Source organism: Carlito syrichta, unplaced genomic scaffold (assembly GCF_000164805.1).
Source record: "Carlito syrichta isolate Samal-C Ts95f unplaced genomic scaffold, Tarsius_syrichta-2.0.1 Scaffold305633, whole genome shotgun sequence".
Classification (NCBI taxonomy): Eukaryota; Metazoa; Chordata; class Mammalia; order Primates; family Tarsiidae; genus Carlito; species Carlito syrichta.
In genome coordinates this window covers 226,056-245,050 of record NW_007249729.1, presented here as the reverse complement: position 1 = coordinate 245,050, position 18,995 = coordinate 226,056, and the positions used below count along the sequence as shown (strand labels likewise).

General features: G+C 43.2%; 1 protein-coding gene across 1 annotated transcript in view; it reads left to right on the top strand.

Annotated features, from left to right (window-relative positions):
* The window catches only part of TTC27 (tetratricopeptide repeat domain 27), a 170,686-nt gene that overhangs the window by 87,057 nt on the left and 64,634 nt on the right, over window positions 1-18,995 (top strand). Inside the window, exons 11-12 of the mRNA XM_008061877.2 lie at window positions 4,895-4,990; window positions 7,905-8,027. Of these exons, the coding sequence (XP_008060068.1) occupies window positions 4,895-4,990; window positions 7,905-8,027 (219 nt within the window). The remainder of the gene's footprint in view (window positions 1-4,894; window positions 4,991-7,904; window positions 8,028-18,995) is intronic.

The window sequence follows — 18,995 nt, the reverse complement described above, 5'->3', positions numbered from 1 at the left end:
CCAGCTCTCTAAATGTATATACTAATTCTACAAATATATTTTTAAATCTTATAAAGAAGCTTGTATCACTTATAAGGCTCCCAAATGTGATCTGAGTTTGAACTGTGTTAAGTTAAAGCCGAAACCGCAGTCTGTGAGAAGCGGGAACAATGGATCCCTAGAGTCAGCCATGCCTGTCATATTCTCAGAACTTCATGCTTAGATCGTTAAAATCCCTACCAGTGGGTAATGCTAAACAACAAGGAAAGGAGGAGGGAATGGGCCTTCAGCTCCTGAACCAGCCTGGTGGTCTCAGGGTCCGCAGCCTGCCTGGATCCCTAACGCTCAGGCAGGCCTCCACGGCTGGCTCCCAACATGTTGGTAGACTTTGTTTCCATAGGGAATTTCCTTGGGCTCGGTGGTTCGAGGTGGCGGTTCACTTGACTGCTCTGTAAATCACAGCTGGATGACTTCACATGCCTGTCAGAGAAAGCTGTTCGGCCCAACTGTTGGATATATTTGATTAAGTACATATTTCCATAACAAATCCCATCCTCCTGCACACACATATATGTATGAAGATTGCACAACAAAGCAAGCATAAGGTGATCTGGCATGTGATCACTCATGTCTTTTAGATTACTTTAGATTACTGGCTAATTTCTGTTTGACTCTTCAGAAAACCAGTAAACTGCTGGAAATCTCACTAGTGAGAATGCACGGCCTTCAGGTGACCTTTGGGACCGGCTCTGCTCTTATGAAAGTATATGTGCCATGCTTTTAGATATAAGCACATAAATAAAGTCTAAATCATGCCAGATGGTGTTCAGAATTGTCCTTACATATTAAATCATTCTCCATGTGCTAATTTTTACATGTAGTCTTGATCTTCTCGAGTTTTTTCTGGGAAGTTCTTTCTTTACTGAAAGCAGAGCATTGAAAAGAGAAGCATGGTGTTGCTTTCTGGGATTTTGTTCTTTTATTCCCATGCCATAGCAATTCCCCTGACCCATGACACTATGGCTCCTGGGAGGTTTCAGAGTTGGTATCGTGTGGGGTCAGGATTTCTGCATGGGGTCAGAGGATCCACAGGAACAATCACACTTCCTCAAAGGAGTTTGGGAGACAATGACATTAAAAGGGAGTCTTGAATCTTGCAAACAGTCTCATGTCACAGCAGTCCATGCAACACGAAGGGGTCTCTGGTGTGTGCAGCCCTGGCTCTGGACTGTGTCCCAGAGAGTTCCTCTCTCTCTGCTTGATGGCTGTCCCTCTGTCATCTCCCAGAGTGCCCCAAAGGAGTGGTTTAGGGTGGATTTGTGTGCTCTCTCTCTCTCACTCTCTTTTTGACATCACGTCCTCAGACTAGTTTTTACTTATGACCAAGTGCCTGTGACTTCGAGGTATGAAATTCATGAAGTGTAGAAACTGGAAAGAAAAAATGGGTAGGTGAAAGGGTGGGACACACTGCTTTAGAAACCGTTTCCTTAACTCTGGGCATGTGTGGAAAAAGGTGATTGGCATGTGAACAGTTGCACATCTTAGATCATCAGCTCATTTCTCTTTGACTCTTCAGAAAGCTGATTAACACTCAGATGTCACTGAACATGTTGTTTATGCTCATGTTCACACACATAGATATCCACAGGGGTACTGAGGCTTCACTGCCCTTCAGATCCGTTCTGCTGGTACTTAATGTTCTGCTGTTGTGTTCTAGACTGTTCGGCTGCTGGTGTGCTTCCAAAGAATGGATGCGGTACTTGTGTTCAGCTGATGGTGCCTGCAATTAACCAACAAACCTCCTCAAAGGCTTGAAATAAAACAAAATACTCTTATTTTTTTGTGTCAGAGTTTCTTTTGCCAGGCTGGAGTGCAATGACGCCATCATGGCTCACTGCAGCCTCAACTTCTTGGGCTCAAGGAATCCTTCTGCCTCGACTTCTGAGTAGCTGGGACTACAGGTGCATACCACCACGCCTGGGTTTTTTTTTGTAGAGACAAGGTCTTACTATGTTGCCCAGGCTAGTCTCAAGCTCCTGGGCAACAGAATGAGACCCAACTGAAAAAAAAAAGAAAGGAAAAAAAAGACGAGAGTTTATTCTGTTTTTCATCTATATCATGTATGTGGCTTAATCACAGTCTTATACCAGGACTCGTTCACGTGTCAACTCGAGTGAGTGTTCTCTGTACTCCCTCCCGGGGTCTCTGCCTTGCTGGAGAGCATCCGAGACTGTCACAGACACTTAGAAACTCTGAGGTCATCCAAAAGTATCGGAAACACGTAATAAATCTGTTTATTAATAAATCAGGAAATATTTACTGAGCACTTAATATGTTTCAGGTAGTTGTAGTAACTACAGCAAACAGCATGATTTTGCTTGAAAATAATTTTTTTTGCATGTGATTAGGTCTTAGTAAAAGAAAATTTTGCAATGTTGCTTTTGCTTTGTTTTTGTTATTACTTAAACAGGCAGTTGTTATTCTTCTCTTTCCAAAAACACAATATTAATAAAAAACTGTGACCCTCCCTTATGAAGTAATTGTCCCCCTCGTATGAAGTAATTCGGGTATCTCTTTGTTTATGTCTTGAAACCACATGTCTTCAGCCAGAGTCGTTTCCCTCCTCCCTCCCGCAGCTCAACTGCTCTGGGCAGAAGCAGTGATCTTTTTGCTATTAATTTTCTGTGAAGTCAGGCCAGAAAGCTTTAAACATATTTTGACCAAGATGGCTTAGGAGTCTGGTTATGTCTCAATTTGCTCTGACTGACTCGATGGAATTGCATCTTGGATCATCAAAAGGCGATGTGTGATGTGTGTTTTCTCACTTGAGCTCATTCTGCGGGATGTTCTGCTGCTGAGTGTACTCCTACCTGGGGTGATGGAGGGACCCCCAACTTGGGAGCAGTTTTCCTGCTCAGCAACTGGTCTCCTGCTCTGGTTTTTTCCAGGATGTGATGGATTCCTGTCCTTTTCTTTCTTCTGAGGAAGTTTGCACCTGCTACCTCTTATGCTTTTTAAAAAATTTTAATTTGTGAAATTAATTTTATGAAAATTCAAAACAGTTTCACATTTCCAGAAGACTTGCAAGCACAGTACAACTGTCTTTTGTGTCCTGCAGTTTTGGCAAATAAGTTTTGCCAACATGGTGCTTCTTATTCTTAAATATAACAGGACCCTCTCCAGTGTAATGTGATCACATTAGGCCAGGTGCAGTGGCTCACACCCGTCATCCCAGCACTTTGGGAGCTGGAAGCAAGAGGATTGCCTGAGTCCAGGGGTTTGAGACCAGCCTGGACAACTTGGTGAGACCTCGTCTCTACAATAAATTTTTAAAAATTAGCCAGGCAGCTGGGCTCGGTGGCTCAGCCTGTAATCCCGCGCCTTTGGGAGGCTGAGGTGAGTGGATTGCCTGAGCCCGCGGGTTCGAGACCTGCCTGGGCAGCAAGACCTCATCTCTACAATAAATCAAAAAATCAGCCGGGTGTGGTAGCACATGCCTGTAATTCCAGCTACTTGGAAGGCTGAGGCGGAAGGATCACCGGAGCCCAGCAAGTCGAGACTGCGGTGGCCGGGAGCGGCCACTGCACTCTAGTCTGGGTGGCAGAGTGAGACTCCAACTCAAAAAAAAACAGAATATGAATGCTGGTGTATCACTACCATCCAGTCCTCATGCTAGTCAACTGGCGAAACAGGGAAGTTTGAGGACTGCATTATAGAAAAAAGGTCATGACAGTTCACAGTGGGGAGATGGAGAAAATATATAGTCTCAGAAAAGCATGTGTGCTTCACATAAGCTGAATGGCAAATGAAGAGGCAGGCAAAGGTGATTGTGGTCAGCGGCTGCTGTATGTGTGTCTATCCAGGGACTCCAGAGTGTATCTGTGTTCACTTTGATGCTGACTGTGCGAGCGCTTTTTAGTTTATATTATGTTATATTATTTTTAGAAAGTAGGGTCTTGCTTTGTTGCCCAGGCTGGAGTGCAGTGACGCTATTATAGCTCACTGCAGCCTCAAATTTCCTGGGTTCAAGTGATCTTCTGCCTCAGCCTCCCAAGTAACTGAGACTATAGGTGCATGTCACACACCCAGCTATTTTGTTCTATTTTGTTTTGCTTTTTTGTAGAGATGACATCTTGCCATGTTGCCCAGCTTAGTCTCAAATTCCTGGCCTCCAGTCCTCCTGCCTTGGCTTCCCAAAGTGCTGGGGTTACAGGCATGAGCCACTGAGCCCTGCATTACTCTGAGAGCGCTTGATGACTGTCACTTGACTGCCAGATAGGGCCAGCTTTGACTTGGCAGTTGCTCTACCATTTCTGAGTCAGCTATCTTGGTTTTGTTCATCTGCTTCTTGCAGTAGCTTCTGGGAGTTTGGTTATTCAAACCCAGGTCAGGACTTCCAGAGCATCGGGGTTTTTCTATGCATGTCATTTGCAGTGCCACTGCACTCTGCGGGCATTCTCACCTGAGCAGGTGTCCAGCCTCGTCTCTCTGTGACTGCAGAGTGAGAAAACTTGCTCTCTGATCTTTCACATCTTTCTGAGGAAATAATCCTAAATAAAGCTTTAAAAAATACTTTTTCTCTGATTTATATTAGGAAGTGGCATTGTTATGAAATAGATATGCCAAAGAACAGTTTTCTTAGAAAAAGTACAAAAGTTTATCAAGACTAGCTCTTTGAAAGAACTAAAATAGGAAATCTTAGGTGTAAAATGGTTTTTAATGCACATGTTTTTGCAAATGCTAATTAGCTTTAAAGTTTTTTGAGCATTTGCAGAAGTTAAAAATTCACACATCTCATGACCTTATCAAAATGACTTGTTCTTTATTGTTTGCACGTGTAATTGTATAACGATTACAATAAAGTATAAAAAAGTTATTACACATACAGATTCTGATTGTGGGGTGTGTTTTGAAGGCTCTTGCAGACCAGTTTGAAGATAAAACCACATCTGTGCTGGAACGTCTGAAGGTTTTTTACTGCTGTCAAGTACCGCCTCACTGGGCCATTCAGGTATCTTTGCATTAGAAAAGAATAATTCCAATTTAGGTTTGAATTTTTGAATATTTGGTGAAAAGAATAAAAGTGTCTAGGTGGGGATGGCTATATACTTTAAATTGCTATTTTGATTAAAGTGATATTAGACCCATAAACATTTTTAAAAGAATTTAAAACTGTGTATTAAATAGAAGTGCTTTCATTTTCAAAATAAGGTTTTTTTTTTTTTTTAAAGAGACAGGGTTCTGCTATGTTGTCTATGTGCACCGCAGCCTTGAGCTCCTAGGCTCAAGCAATCCTCCTGTCTTAGCCTCCTGCTGGGACTACAGGCAAATACACCACTGCACCCCGCTTCAAAGTAATTTTTTATATTTAAAAGTCCTTTAAGGACTTCCTGGAAAAGAATGAACCTTTTCACCAAGATGTTTATACAAAGTAAAAGTAAGCATTTGTCTAACGTACTTCATGTTGTGAGATACGTTTAACTACCTCCTCTCTCTGGGGGTGTGAGAATCCCGAAGGTAGCCCCGAAAGCCCCATGTTGGAGTGGAGATTCTGGCCCCCTGTCCACAGGCTCCCCATGTTGTTGGTAGGGGGATCCCTGTTCTGTGAAAGTCTAGCACTGAAGGTAACTTAGACAGCTGGCCCAGTTTCTTAATTTTACAGAGAAGAAATTAAGACCCAGGGCAGTTAACTTTCCAGTGTTGATTGCACAGCTATCCATGGGCTCCATCCCTGGTTTCCCGACTTTTAGTCCAGTCCACCTCCTTTCCTTCTCTCTTCACTGGGCTGTCATTTTACCAGCCAATGACATCCAGCACACTTGGGAGCATGCATGCATTTTGTTCTGCATTTTCCACACATTATCTTACTTTATTGCAAGGATTTAGGGAATTACCCCTGTTTTACAGGTAAGAGGTTGCGGCCCAGAGTGGTGCAGTGAAGTCAGATGGTGCCAGCCAGGAGATCTAGGTGACCTAGTAACTCTTGTCACTTTAATCGGCTTTTTTTTTTTTTTGCCCACTCTCTCATGGATTAAGCATCTAGGTAATGACTTAGAACTGTAAATGCCAACCCACCATTCAGTGGTTCAGACTTCTTAGAGTAGGTTGTGTTCTAGGAGATGTATTACACACTGAGGTTCACTTTATGTATTGAAGGAGTCTCAGGAAAACATAGCAAATAAAAAGCTTTGCTATGTCATCTCAAAAAGAAGTAACTTCTTCATCACAAAGGCGTTAACAGCTAGGATTTTAAGGCATGCTTTTTACTGTGATGTGTGAAATTTGTTAAGTGCTTTGTATTATGTGGTTTGTGGTAGATAAACATTTCAGACTGAGCTCGGTGTTACTTTTTATCTGTTTCTGAAGAGAAACATTAGGAAACTTAAATACTGTTCAAATAGAATTTAGGCTGCATGTTTATTTCATCTGCTTGGAAATCTGTGTATTTTAGGATCTTTGGGCAGTTAGATAAGGATCCTTTTTCATTAAGTTAAATCACTTGAATCATAGGGAGTAACCATGCCCTTATGTATTATTTTAAATATCAAGAGATAACAGCATAGTTAATTATAAAAGGAGAGTTAGTCTCTGCCACTAACTAGCCATATCTTCTTGGATGTCACCAACTCTCTTCATCTGTTAAATGAAAAAATTGAACAAGCTAAGTTTTATTTCAGTCCCCACATGCTATGTTCAGTTTGTGAAAATGTCCAATTAAATGCTCTCAAATTGCCACATTCTCCTATTTCATAGGACCACTCTCCTTATTTATTTTGATAATATAGTCATAATTTTTAGGTGTTTTTCATTTTATTTTCAAATATTGTCATTCCTGGTTCTTTTATATCCATTACTTTTTTTTTTTTTTTTTTTTTTTGAGTCGGAGTCTCACTCTGTCGCCCAGACTGGAGTGCAGTGGCTGCTCCCGGCCACCACAGCCTCGACCTGCTGGGTTCCGGCGATCCTTCCGCCTCAGCCTTCCAAGTAGCTGGATCTACAGGCGTGCGCTACTATGCCCGGCTGAGTTTTGATTTATTGTAGAGATGAGGTCTAGCCAAGTTGCCCAGGCGGGTCTCGAACCCACGGGCTCAGGCAATCCACTTACCTCAGCCTCCCAAAGGCGTGGGATTACAGGCTGAGCCACCGAGCCCGGTTCTATCCATTACTTTTAAACTCCTAATATGTATTGAATTTTCAAAGGGTAGTAAAAGTACACTTAAAAGGAAACAACACAGCTCTAACGGGAAATTTAGTGACTATACCTTATTAATGAACCTCGTCTACTTTTTTTAACTTTTTAGTTTTTTTTTTCCATTTCTGCAGATTGGACCACTTATAAACTACAATACACTTGTTTTGTAATATGTTTAACCTTCGCTGAGCTTACCAGTTTGCTCCTTTTTATCTGCCAGGAATTGGGAAATTAGGTAGCTAAGTTTGTTAGAATGTACTTAAATCTAAGTAGACTCATGTGAAAAAGAACCAGAGATTCCCTTGTGAATGAAGTTCTCAAGGGCTAATGCACAAATTTTATGTCATCTATATTGACTGTCAGAGATTTAAAATTGATTTATTGGATTTCAGCTTTATAAATCAGAGATTGTTGTATATAGAGTCTCTAGGTAAAAAAGAAATGATTTTTGCTTTTTAAGTTCTGGGTTTGTATAAAAGGTTGATATGTTGAGTATTTTGAACAGTTTCTATGCTGTTTTTTAATTCCTCATATTCTGTAAAGAAACTTGTTAAGGTAAAGGTAAGTATTGAATTGTTGCAAATTCCTAAGTAGTAGAGATTGAATGACAGAAACTGTGCATTTATTACAATTGGGGATTGATTACAAAGGCAGATTGGGTATCCCTGAATGTGAAACAGGAATGTCTCTACAAATTTTAGATGTATTCATTATTTTCACTTGATTTTCCTAGCGCCAGCTTGCAAGTTTGCTCTTTGAGTTGGGATGTACCAGTTCAGCCCTCCAGATATTTGAGAAGCTGGAAATGTGGGAAGATGTTGTCATTTGCCATGAAAGGGCCGGGCAGCATGGGAAGGTATGTTCCAGTCACATCTGCTGTGTGGCAAGTGCCTTCTGTCCTGGGGCATCTTCTCACTTGTTTTGTTTTCTAAGCCCACCTTTGCCAGTATTCACTTACATTCCTTCTTTCACCTTTTTCCAGAAAACTTTTTAATGTTTTCTCTGATTTCCATTGGGGCAGATTATTCTGTGTATGCAGATGTATGTGTATATCGAAGAGAAAAGTAGACTGACATTGACAGGATATTGGACATTTAGAAAGGATAATGCAAGTTTGAAGACACTGCATTTTGAAGTCTTTCTCTTCCTAACTCTTCCCCTGTAGGACAACTTGAAAATGAAATACTGGGAATTATCTTATTATCACTGTTGCCTGACGATCAGAGGCTGTGTGGGTCTGGAGGGATGTTACCTGGGGGCGGGGGGGGGTGGGAAGCAACTGGCTCTTTCTGTCTGCAGAAGAAAATCCAGAGGGTGTGACAGCCACTCAGGGCAGAAGAGTTGTCGGGTGTGTAATGCACATTTAATTACACCCTTAAATTGGGTCAAGAGGGAAAATGTTGCAATATTTTCATCTGTTATTAATCTCATACTTGAACAGAATTTTAAGAATAATAAGGGACTTTGTGTGTTAGGGTAAAAATGAACACGTTGAAATCATATGTTAAATTTTGGATTAAAAATTTAAATGACTAAGTAGAAGTCACAGCAGAGTAAAACTCACCAACTGGATTGTTTTTGCCATCACCCTGAAAAAAAAAATAGTGGTTCAAGTGTATGTTTTTCTTAAATATCTTCCTAAGTATGTCTATTTTAGACTAATAGCGAAAGTTGCATTTCTGTCAAGAATCATTTCATGGTTGATGACTGAAAATTCTTGAATCGTATTGGCTGAAGGAGAAACCAAACACAGGAGCAAAGTTTTGCTGTAGAAGGTCAGGAATTATGACATTTTGATGCTGGCAAGGAGCTCTGTAATCTATTCTGGCTCCCTCCTTTTCCAAATAAGGAGAGAATGACCTTACGATTTCCTCAGATCACAAAGCTAGTTATTGATTATTTACGTGAGAGGTGAGATGGCATGGTGGCTAAGGGCACAGCCTTCCCATGTTAAAAGCCTTTTTTCTTTCTCAGGATTTGTCTTGCAATTGATGGCATCTCATACTTGACGAAATATAGGATTCTGTTTCTTCAGGGACTGAAATCTTTTTGTGCTGGCCATTGTCTGACATTAGAGTAGTGTTCAGATGTTGGCTTGGCAAAGGGACCAATGGGCAAATGATTATCTCAACTTCTGATCAGATGTGGTTTCCACTGCATCAGTCTTTACTGCATCAGCCTTTTTTTACATTGGTCAGTAAATAAATAAGCAATAACTATACATAAACATGTGGTAGTTTTTGAAATAGTAATTTTTGAAATAATAAAGCAAGCTGTTAAGTCACAAATACCCAAGGCATAATTTAAAATATTAAATTAATTCTTTTTAGGAAGTATGGAAGGCCAAGACTTTACCTAATTGTAGGAGAAAAAAATATAATGAATCATCCCCTTCAGAGGAGTGATTTGACTATGTCCCTTGAAGTAGTTGTGATATTATTTTTAAAAATTTGTTTACAACCTTGTAACAGTTGTCTATAATAATGATAAATGCCTGTGTTTCTAAATAAGAGAGTGTGCATATATTTTGATTTTTAGGTATGTTTAGTCATTTACTTTGTCATAAGTTTTTTTGTGAGCTTCAGCCTAACACCCCCGCAATCTTGATTTTAAGGGTTGCTTTTAACATTTTGTTTATCCCGTGAAAGACCCCCCCTACCTGTTTTTCTTATGCTATATTTGCAGATTGGCTCAACTGGAGAAATGAAAAAGCTTTGCTGTAAGTTGGAGGCAAATGTTTTCTTTCTAAAGCAGCTGAGGTTCTTTTAGTATAGTTGTCATCACGTTTTGATTTAACCAGAAGTCTGTGAAATTTTAATCCTTGCATTTAGTGCTTAATGGCTTAATTTATTTTTAAAAGGCAAATTTGGAGAAATGTTTCATTCTATTTATTATATTCTGGTGCTCATGTTTACACCCTGCTGTTGTCAGGTCGCAGGCTTTCCAGTTTAGAAACTACCTGCATACGTTCTTGTTATTTAATGACCGTTGGCAAAATAACTAAGATTAATTTTGCTTGACCTTGGGATCAGAACTGGTTCTCATCTGTTAGCATTTAATTTTTTAAAGTTATCTGGCCCACTTATAACAATTTCCCCTAGCTGACGGATATATTCTTATTTTGTTGAGCAGACTTGGCCCCTAAATGAGCGTCAAAGACCCAGCTGGCGTACGCTGCTTTCAGGGTGACTGGAGGGTGGATGGAGGTGGGGCTGGGGAATCAGGGCTGGGACCGCTCTTGTTTTCTCATTTCTGGAAAGCAGGGTTTTCCCGAGATTGCGAAGCCGTTTTTTAAAATGATGCTACACCGCAGATCATTGTAACCATGGACTCTTGAAAAGTTTTAAGTTGCAAGTAAATGTTTTATTTCTAAAACAGCTGAGTTTTTCTTTTAAGTTGCGAGTTGAGTTTTTTTTGGTTTTAGAGGTTTGTTTTCTAAGACTGAGTTTATACAATTGAAGAGATTTCCCACAGGTTCTTTTCCCACTCTGTGGCCAGAGTGTCCTTCCTAAAAACAGATGTGACCGTGTCATTCCCTCCTTCAGGAGCCTCCCTTTGTTTCCAGGGCTGAGTCCCAGTGCTGTAGTGATTGACTTCCAGACCGCTTATGCCCTGGCTGTGCTTCCAGTGCCCACTGTGTCTTTTCCTCCTTGCTCTGTCTGCCTCAACTCTCCCCATACCCCCTCATCAGGGTTGTGCCTGAGGCTCCAGCAGGATTTAACTACTTGCATTTCCTTGACGTGCAGGGTTGTCTCACCCCAGGACCTCCCACGGGCTACAGGCTGTCTAGGACAACACCTGCCTCATCCAGTGAGCTCCTACCTGTTCTGCAGCTCCCTCTTGGGTGATTGCCGGTCACAGAGCCCTCCCTGACCCCTCCCTCCTGGACCTGGTGGTGCTGTCCCCATTGTTCTGGTCACTTTGCTGATGAGTGTTCATAGGTGGCAGATTTTGGAATCTGAGCTCGGACCTTTCTTTCCTGGAAGCCTGCACACTTTTCCCCACACCTGCCTGCCATCATGGTGATTGGTAATCCCTCAAAAATTGGATCTGGGCCAGGCTCAGTGGCTCAGGCCTATAATCTCAGTACTTTGGGAGGCCAAGGTGGGCAGATTGTTTGAGGCCGGGAGTTCAAGACCAGCCTGGACAACACAGTGAGACCTCATCTCTACAAAAAACTAAAGAATGAACCAGGTGTGCTGGCACGCTCTTGTAGAACCAGTGACTCGAGAGGCTGGGGCAGAAGGATCACCTGAGCCCAGGAGGTCGAGGCTGCAGTGTGCTGTGATCCATGTCACAGAGTGAGACCCTGGCTTTAAAAAAACAAAAATTGAATATTGGGTTTGTAGGTTAAAACCTGTTATGCTCTCCTGAATGAGAAAAACAGGCAGAATAATGGGAAATACTGTATAACTTGGTAATGCAAATGGGAGATGGTCCACTCATGGGATAACGAGGCCTGTTTTTAATTACTCTGTTTTATCTTGGGCCTGGAGTATTTATGTTGGCAAGTACCCTTTGGAAAAGCAAGCCAGAGTGTGTGTCGTCACACCTAATGTGAGTGGCAGCTGCTGAGTCTTATGTCCCGGGAGAGGGGCTGCCGCTCATGGGATGGGCATTTAGGCTAGGAGCAGACTGCCATTCTGTGGAAGGACTGTCCCTGGTGAGGAGGAGGGACTTTGGTACTCCTCTACTCTGTCCTGTCATCCTTACACACTGTGTCAGGACCATTGCATACCTTTTGGGGATCAGCCTCCCTAGCTTTGAGACCCAGCTTCTACCATACTACAAACCAAAATCCATGTGTGTTCTCTGCTTCGGGGGAGAGGGCTGGAATTAGACTACGTCCAAAGTGGTGTGAGTTCTACGCATGTGCATACACATACACACACACACGCACACGCACACACACTAAATAATCCTAAAGCTCTTGACAGGAGGACAAATCTGGCTCATAGTGTGTGATCTTCAATTGTTATCCTGCCTTTCTTCCCCTTTGGAATTAGCCTCTGGCTGTTAAGCCTAACTCTGCCTTCTCTGTTGTCCTGAAAGACTCTCTTTACAGTTGACAGCATCCCTGGGTCTAGAGTTCATTTTCCTCTCCTCACATTTTGCCATGAGGGCTAACTGCTGTTGCTGGCAGCCAATTTCCCTTCCCTATTCCTGACTAGATGCGAGGTCAGAGGAGAGCCACTCTGACCACATATTCGAATTTAATTCCTTCCGCTAATTCACAAAATCAAGGCACAAATCACAGCCAAGGCCAGCAGTTTGTTTTAATAATTCCTTCTGGCGCAAGAGTGAATAATTTTCCTGAAATGTTTTATCTACCTTTTTGCTAGAGACTGAACTTGGCTTTCACCCATTTCCTTTACTCCAAACCCAAGGCCTTGTCCCTGGCAGGGCTTTTCTAGACACCCTGTAGTGCTTAGGAGAGGTGCTTTTCTCGCTCACATCTCAAACTTCGTACGAGGACTTGCAGAAAATCATATCATCCTAAATGCAAATGAACCCCAACGTGACCTGTTCTCAGTCTGTTAACCCCTTTGTTTGTGTATATCTGGAGTTCTCCGTTACCTCTCCACGCTGGATCAAAGCATTGATCAAAAGGTACACCACTGGGGTGGGGAGCCCTTCAGATGCTCAAGTCTCCTCTCAGGCCTCCAGCTTTTCTCTTCAGTGTTTCAATCCTAGGAAGAGTTTATGAGTGTGAGTAGGGCATGCTCTTTGGGGTTTGCATCTGACAAGATTCTTGCAAGCACTCCAGGTTCATGGCAGCCAGTTGTCCATTTAAATATATTTGTGTTTGTTTGAGAATGTATTTTTATCCTACTTAATAGACATTTAGATGAAGAATTTCTTGGCCCCTGTAAGAGTGTGCATCTGTATATTTCCGTAGGGAAATAGCAACCAGAATTCCTAACGCTTTTGCAGTCTATGAAGACTTTTGGCCCCTCACCTTTTGATATTGCAGAATTGATGTGACCTGGGTGGTGCACGGTGCCCTTTGGTTTATGTTCACTGGGCACATCTTTTTTTCCATTTATAAGGGCCTTGCCTTCTTGTTCTTTGCATGTTTCATAATTTTCTGTTGAAAATTGGACATCTTATGTAATATAATGTGGCAACTCTGCATATCAGATTGTTGTTTCTGTTTGTTTTTTGTTTGTTTAGTGATATTTCTTGATTAGTTTTGAAAAGCCTGTATTTTCAGGTCTAATCACCGAAGTCTCAGGTTGGTTATTTTAATGGTCAGTCAATGATAAGACAGAAAATTCCATAAATGCACGAATCAACAAGCCCCCTGGTCTTTCCTGATAGCCTAAATGTGCGTGTTGGGACTTGCTTTCGGCGCTCAGCCAGGCAGTTGACAACCGCCTTAGTCCTCATTTTCTGCTTGTGCAGAGCTCAGGTCAGCCTGAGGGGGAAACTCAGGGCCTTCTTGGGTCTTTTCTGAGCATGGGCATGGGCCTGCACAGGTGTGGCCTTCTAGATTCCAGGAATAAGTGGGCACTTCTCAAAGCCTCTGTGTATGATGAGGGGGACCAAAAAAACCCAGAAGTTGGTTATAAAAACTTAGGTATTCTTTTTTTGTTTTTTTGAGTTGGAGTCTCACTCCGTGGCCCAGACTGGAGTGCAGTGGCTGTCCCCGGCCACCGCAGCCTCGACCTGCTGGGCTCCGGCGATCCTTCCACCTCAGCCTTCCAAGGAATGGAACTACAGGCGTGCGTTACCACGCCCAGCTAATTTTGATTTATTGTAGAGATGAGGTCTCGCCAAGTTGCCCAGGCGGGTCTCGAACCCGCGGGCTCAGGCAGTCCACTCACTTCAGCCTCCCAAGGTGCGGGATTACAGGCTGAGCCACCGAGCCCGGCAACTTGTGAATTCTTACACATTTAAGCTTGTCACTTGCAGAGTACTCTCCGTTTGATGCAATATACCTCTCAAGATGCTTTCTCCACTGCTCAAAACAGTTTTTGAACCCATCAATTTGGATGTCTTTTAGTGCTTCTGCTGTTTTTTGTTTCTCTTCTTCCACATCTACAAAATGTTTCCTTTTGAGGACTATTTTCATCCAGTGAAACAAAAGGAAGTTGCTCAGGGTGAGATAGGGTGAATGGGGGGGGGAGGTGTTAGGGGGGTCATGCTGTTTTTGGTCAAAAACTGCTGAACACTCATCAGTAGGCAGGTGCACTTATAAATCACCCATCATGAAATGGGCAAACGTGTTGAAAGAATCTCCCAAAAAAATTTGCTGAAGCTGAATGCAACCTCTCGCAACAACACTAGCGGGTTCCTAGATGGGTTCCTAGAATGCTCACCTAGTGGGGGAAGCCTGTACTAGAACGGGCCTCTAAAAGATCATTCAGGTTTTTTGGGTGCCCTCTCGTATATTTCATTTTTCATTTTCCCTTTTAAGCTTTTTGGTTGCCCTGTTGTTTGCCCCTGCTGTTACTTACCACCTCAGGGAGCTGCAAAATTAATTAGTTGTCTCTAATTGTTTTTGCCAAAGGCTTTTAACTGGACAAGCTCAGAATCAGGTCAAATAAAGACAGCCTTGCAAGTGGGCTCTTCCAGAGACCCACCAGACTGGGCACATACCGACTTTTCTGGGACTGCGGCTTTCAAGGTGCTCCAAACCCATTTTGCTCCCCGTAGTGGCTGTCAGGCTGCTCGTTTTCACCATGATTGCAGCTGTTGGTTTTCAAGGCTGCTACTGAAATGGCGAAGAGGGATAGGAACGGTGCAGGTTAAAATGCCACAGAGCTTGCTGTTCTTACCAAGGTTTAGCTGTTTCTCTTGGATAAATGCTCCCTGCAAGTCTTTGGTAAAGTTTCAGAGTTCTGGAAAAGTTGGTTCTGACACTTGTGACCAGTTTTCTGGTGGAGGGAAATTTTTAGATGTCTTTACACCATTCTTTTTGCTGATGGCCACCTATGGAATAGCATTGATTCTGGAATCAAGTTCCGGCTTTTCAACTTCATGTCTTTTGGTTTGTGGCTGATAGTCGGCCAAGAAATCTAAGCTCTTATTTTCTTGTCTCAAAAATGGGCATAGTAGTATCTACCATGTGGAATTTTTGTAGAGGCCACATGAGATAATGCATTTCACAAGGAGCTGGATGAAAACTAACCTATAAGTCACTGTCAAATAGGATACTTAAGGAGTTTAAAAGGAAATCATGGGAAGAAGCTTGTAACCCTCAGGCTTGCTTCATTTGTGGCAGCAGAGCCACGATGAGTATTTTGGGGAATGAGGGCTTCACCAAGGGAGGTGGGTCTTAACTGTGGGAAGAGCTGGGGACATGAAGGTGTAGAGAGGGGGCATAGGACCAGGAAGCAGTCATTTGCCAGTCTGCTTGAAACACTGGCACCAGTGGGCAAGTCAGAACTTGAGGGAAGTTCCAGAAGCCATATACTCAAGTACTTCCAGCCATTAGAGTGGGACTGGGAAGGGGGAGTTTGGGAGAGGTATATGGGAAACTGTGTGTGTCTAGAGCTCCCAGCCCTGTACATCCACAGCAAGTCTGGGGCAGCTGTTGATCAGCAGGGCCAGCACTTGGGAAGACCAGCTGGACACACAAAACGAGGACAGGCTGGGGGCCTCAGAGCATCTCTGCATCTTGCTTGACAGCACATTTGACCGTGACAGCCTTCCTAGAGGCTGCTGCTTCATGTCTGCCTCTCAGATTCCTACAAGTTCCCTTTGGGCTATCTCTAACATGAAGTCATAAGGGAAATAAATTTTAGGAAACAAAGTTTCCAGTTTAAATAAGTTACCACCACATAATCTGGTACATATGACTGTGCAACAGGCTTATCCCTTTAACCTGGGAATTTACTTATTTGGAAAGTGGCAGCCAGGTACAAAGTGCCCTGTAGGTTGTGTTACATTGTTAAAGAAGAGTTCTGGTATGAAGAAACTTTTAAAAAGTTACTTCAAAGGGATTTAGATATTGAAGCAATCTTAGAGCATGTAAGATTAAACATTTAATTTACAAGCCTTGCTTTATTTACTAGATGAGTTCTGTAGAGATAATGTATCAAATGATTGTTTGTAAATCTTAAATAAAATAAGGAAAATCTTCCTAATAACAAGTTGCAGTATCAAGCATATGATCATTCAATTGGTTTTCAGTTGACATTGGCATACAGTTTTTTATCTTAGTTTCTTAGCAGAATGTTGTCAAGGTCATGGATGGTGAGACAATCACGGTTTTTGCAGACTAATTTTATAAATTTCATGCAAGTCTAAGGCAAGATAGGACACGTGTGCCTCTCTCTGTGCTGGTGAGAGGCTGCTGCATCTAGTGTTGTCTGGTTATTGGGTAGAAGAAAGCACACTGCTGTCTCAGTACCCTGCTTCCCACATGGTGATTTGCTCCAGGAAGGAGATCTTGTCTGCAACAGTAGCCATAATTAGGGCCATCAATATAGTAAGTTTATAATAATCCATGGCATTTTCCAGGACATTTTCCATTTGCATTCTGCTCAGTTTAAGTGGGTAGAGTGAACCACCCTTATACACACACATATGCACATACATACTTCCCAGAATCTTTCAAGTTTTGTTAGTAGCATAGATCTCTGGTTTGCACAGACTATACAGACATGAAGTATTGCTTTGTGCTTGTTCTTTCGGGGGAGGGTGGGCTTCAGGGTTTCTCTTGGCCCTGTACCCTGCATTGGCCCTGCCAGGGGCCAATGTATCTAATTCACTGTGTATCAGGAACTCCGAAAGTCACCTTTGGGTGGTTTCAGAGACTTACTAGGCCTACCGTGGGACGGGTCGATTTCTGTAAACCCACTCACTTATGGTGATGCCCTGGGACCCTGAGGATTGGCATTAACTAAGTGCTAACCTTAAAAAGTTTAGGCGTTTCTTTTCCCCCAGGATATCATTGTCTAGCAGATGGTCATGTTTACTTCTTTGGAGAAGACTAGGGAAGAAGAGTGGTGGTAAATACTAGTTATTTTGTTACTGGGTCTTTCCTCAGTGCTATTGGCTTCTTCCTTATTTTTATTTAAGAGACTCAGAGTCTGTGAAAGTCCTGTCAAAGACAGGCATTTGGTGAGAGACAGTGTCTTGGTACAGAGACTCGGGTCAGCCTTCTGATCTCCAAACCTAAATTAAAAAAAAATATGCAGATCAGGTTTGAACTTTGTCAGCTGCCTGCCCATTTAATTTGGAACTGAAGTTTCATGATCAATCACTTGCCACCTAAGATCCCTGCTAGTCCAGCCAGTCTGGCGACCACTCTGCCATGCCTCTTGCAAATAACTGTGCCCGCCTTCCCTCCAGGACCAGTGCTGTCAACACATCTCTGCCACCCGGGGTCCTGATCCTCCCCACTGAAGGCAGGAGGCTCATTTCAGCAAAAGGCCCTCCAAGTGTTCCCAGCTTGCACAGAATAGATATCTGCTGCTTCCCTATACACGATGTGTTCTCTAAGCCAAGGTGAAGGGCATATCCCCTGGGCCTTCTTGGGGGACACAGGGGTGGTGAGCAAGTTGCAAATGATAAATGAACAACAGCCTTTTTGTTCCAAGTAGTTGGATGCCTGCCTCTACATTACGCCGAGGAATTTCTGGCACCTCACTTTGTTTAGTTTTGGCCACATTTGAGTCCAGGCTTTAGTCAAGCAGTTGAGCAAATAATTTAGAAGCATCCCCAGCTGCTTGAGTTAGCACGGTGAATAAAATGTGTCTCTATTCGGCCTGACTTAAATTACGGCTCTTTCCCTCTGGGCTAGCACCTTCAGATCTCTCTGCCATGTGGTCTCAAGGCTTCCCTCTGTAATGTAACACAGTCTTGCTGTTCTCTCTGCATGTGAGTCTAGTCATGTGTCTGGAGGCAACAAGGAATGGGAGGATGCAGTCCTCGTGTCTCATGGTCTCGTCAGCAGAGGAAGGGGGGTGGGGGAGCGCTTCTCTGCTGAGGTAGGAGACTCAGTAGGTTTGGGGGCTTCTGCCACTTGAATCATTCCACATGGCCCCTTTAAACTCTCAGATTTAGCTCTTTCATAGTCAGTGCCCTCTTCTGCTTCTGGCCAGGATGAAGTGACTGTGCTTGCTCTGAACATCTGTGACTGGTACTATTGCTGTGTGATAAACCTGCTCGACTCTGGCTTAAAACAACAGCAGTGGTTGACTCTCTTGTGGTTCTGGTTTCAGTGGAGGAGCTCAGGAAGACTTGGCTGGGCAGTGGCTTGGGCCCTCTCGAGCAGGTGCATTTGGTGGTGGCTGGAGCTGGGATAGCAGGGACTGGCTGGGCGACTCTCCTCATCTTGTCTCAGGGCCTCTCTGTGTGCTCTCCTTACATACATTGCCTCGGGCATCTTCCCAATGTGGTGACCTCAGGGCAGCAGACCCACTTCCACAGCAGCTCCAGCTCCGAGCGAATATTGCAAGAGGACCGAGCTGTGTGGCCTTTTATGGTCCAACTTTGAAAGTCCCATAGTGTCACTTTGACCACAGTTCCAAGCCCACCCAGAGCAGTCCCCAAAGAATAAACTGACATGTAACTACAAGCCAGTGGAGGACATAGGAGGACCACAGTGTCCTTGAGTAAGCCAGCCAGATACCTCCACCTCCTCCCAGGACTGGCAAAGCGTGTCCACCTTGCAGTGCGTCTCAGCGGTCCCACCAGCGGTGTCCATCCGCGCCTGCACACCTCTGCTCACACTTCACTTTATTACATCCACAGATCCTGCGTCTTTCATGCGAGAAGGTTCACAGCCTGTGGGCACCGTTTTCCCAGCAGCATCTGCTCACTACCTGTCTCTGTATCCATTTTTTAGCAATAAAGAATTTTAAAATTAATG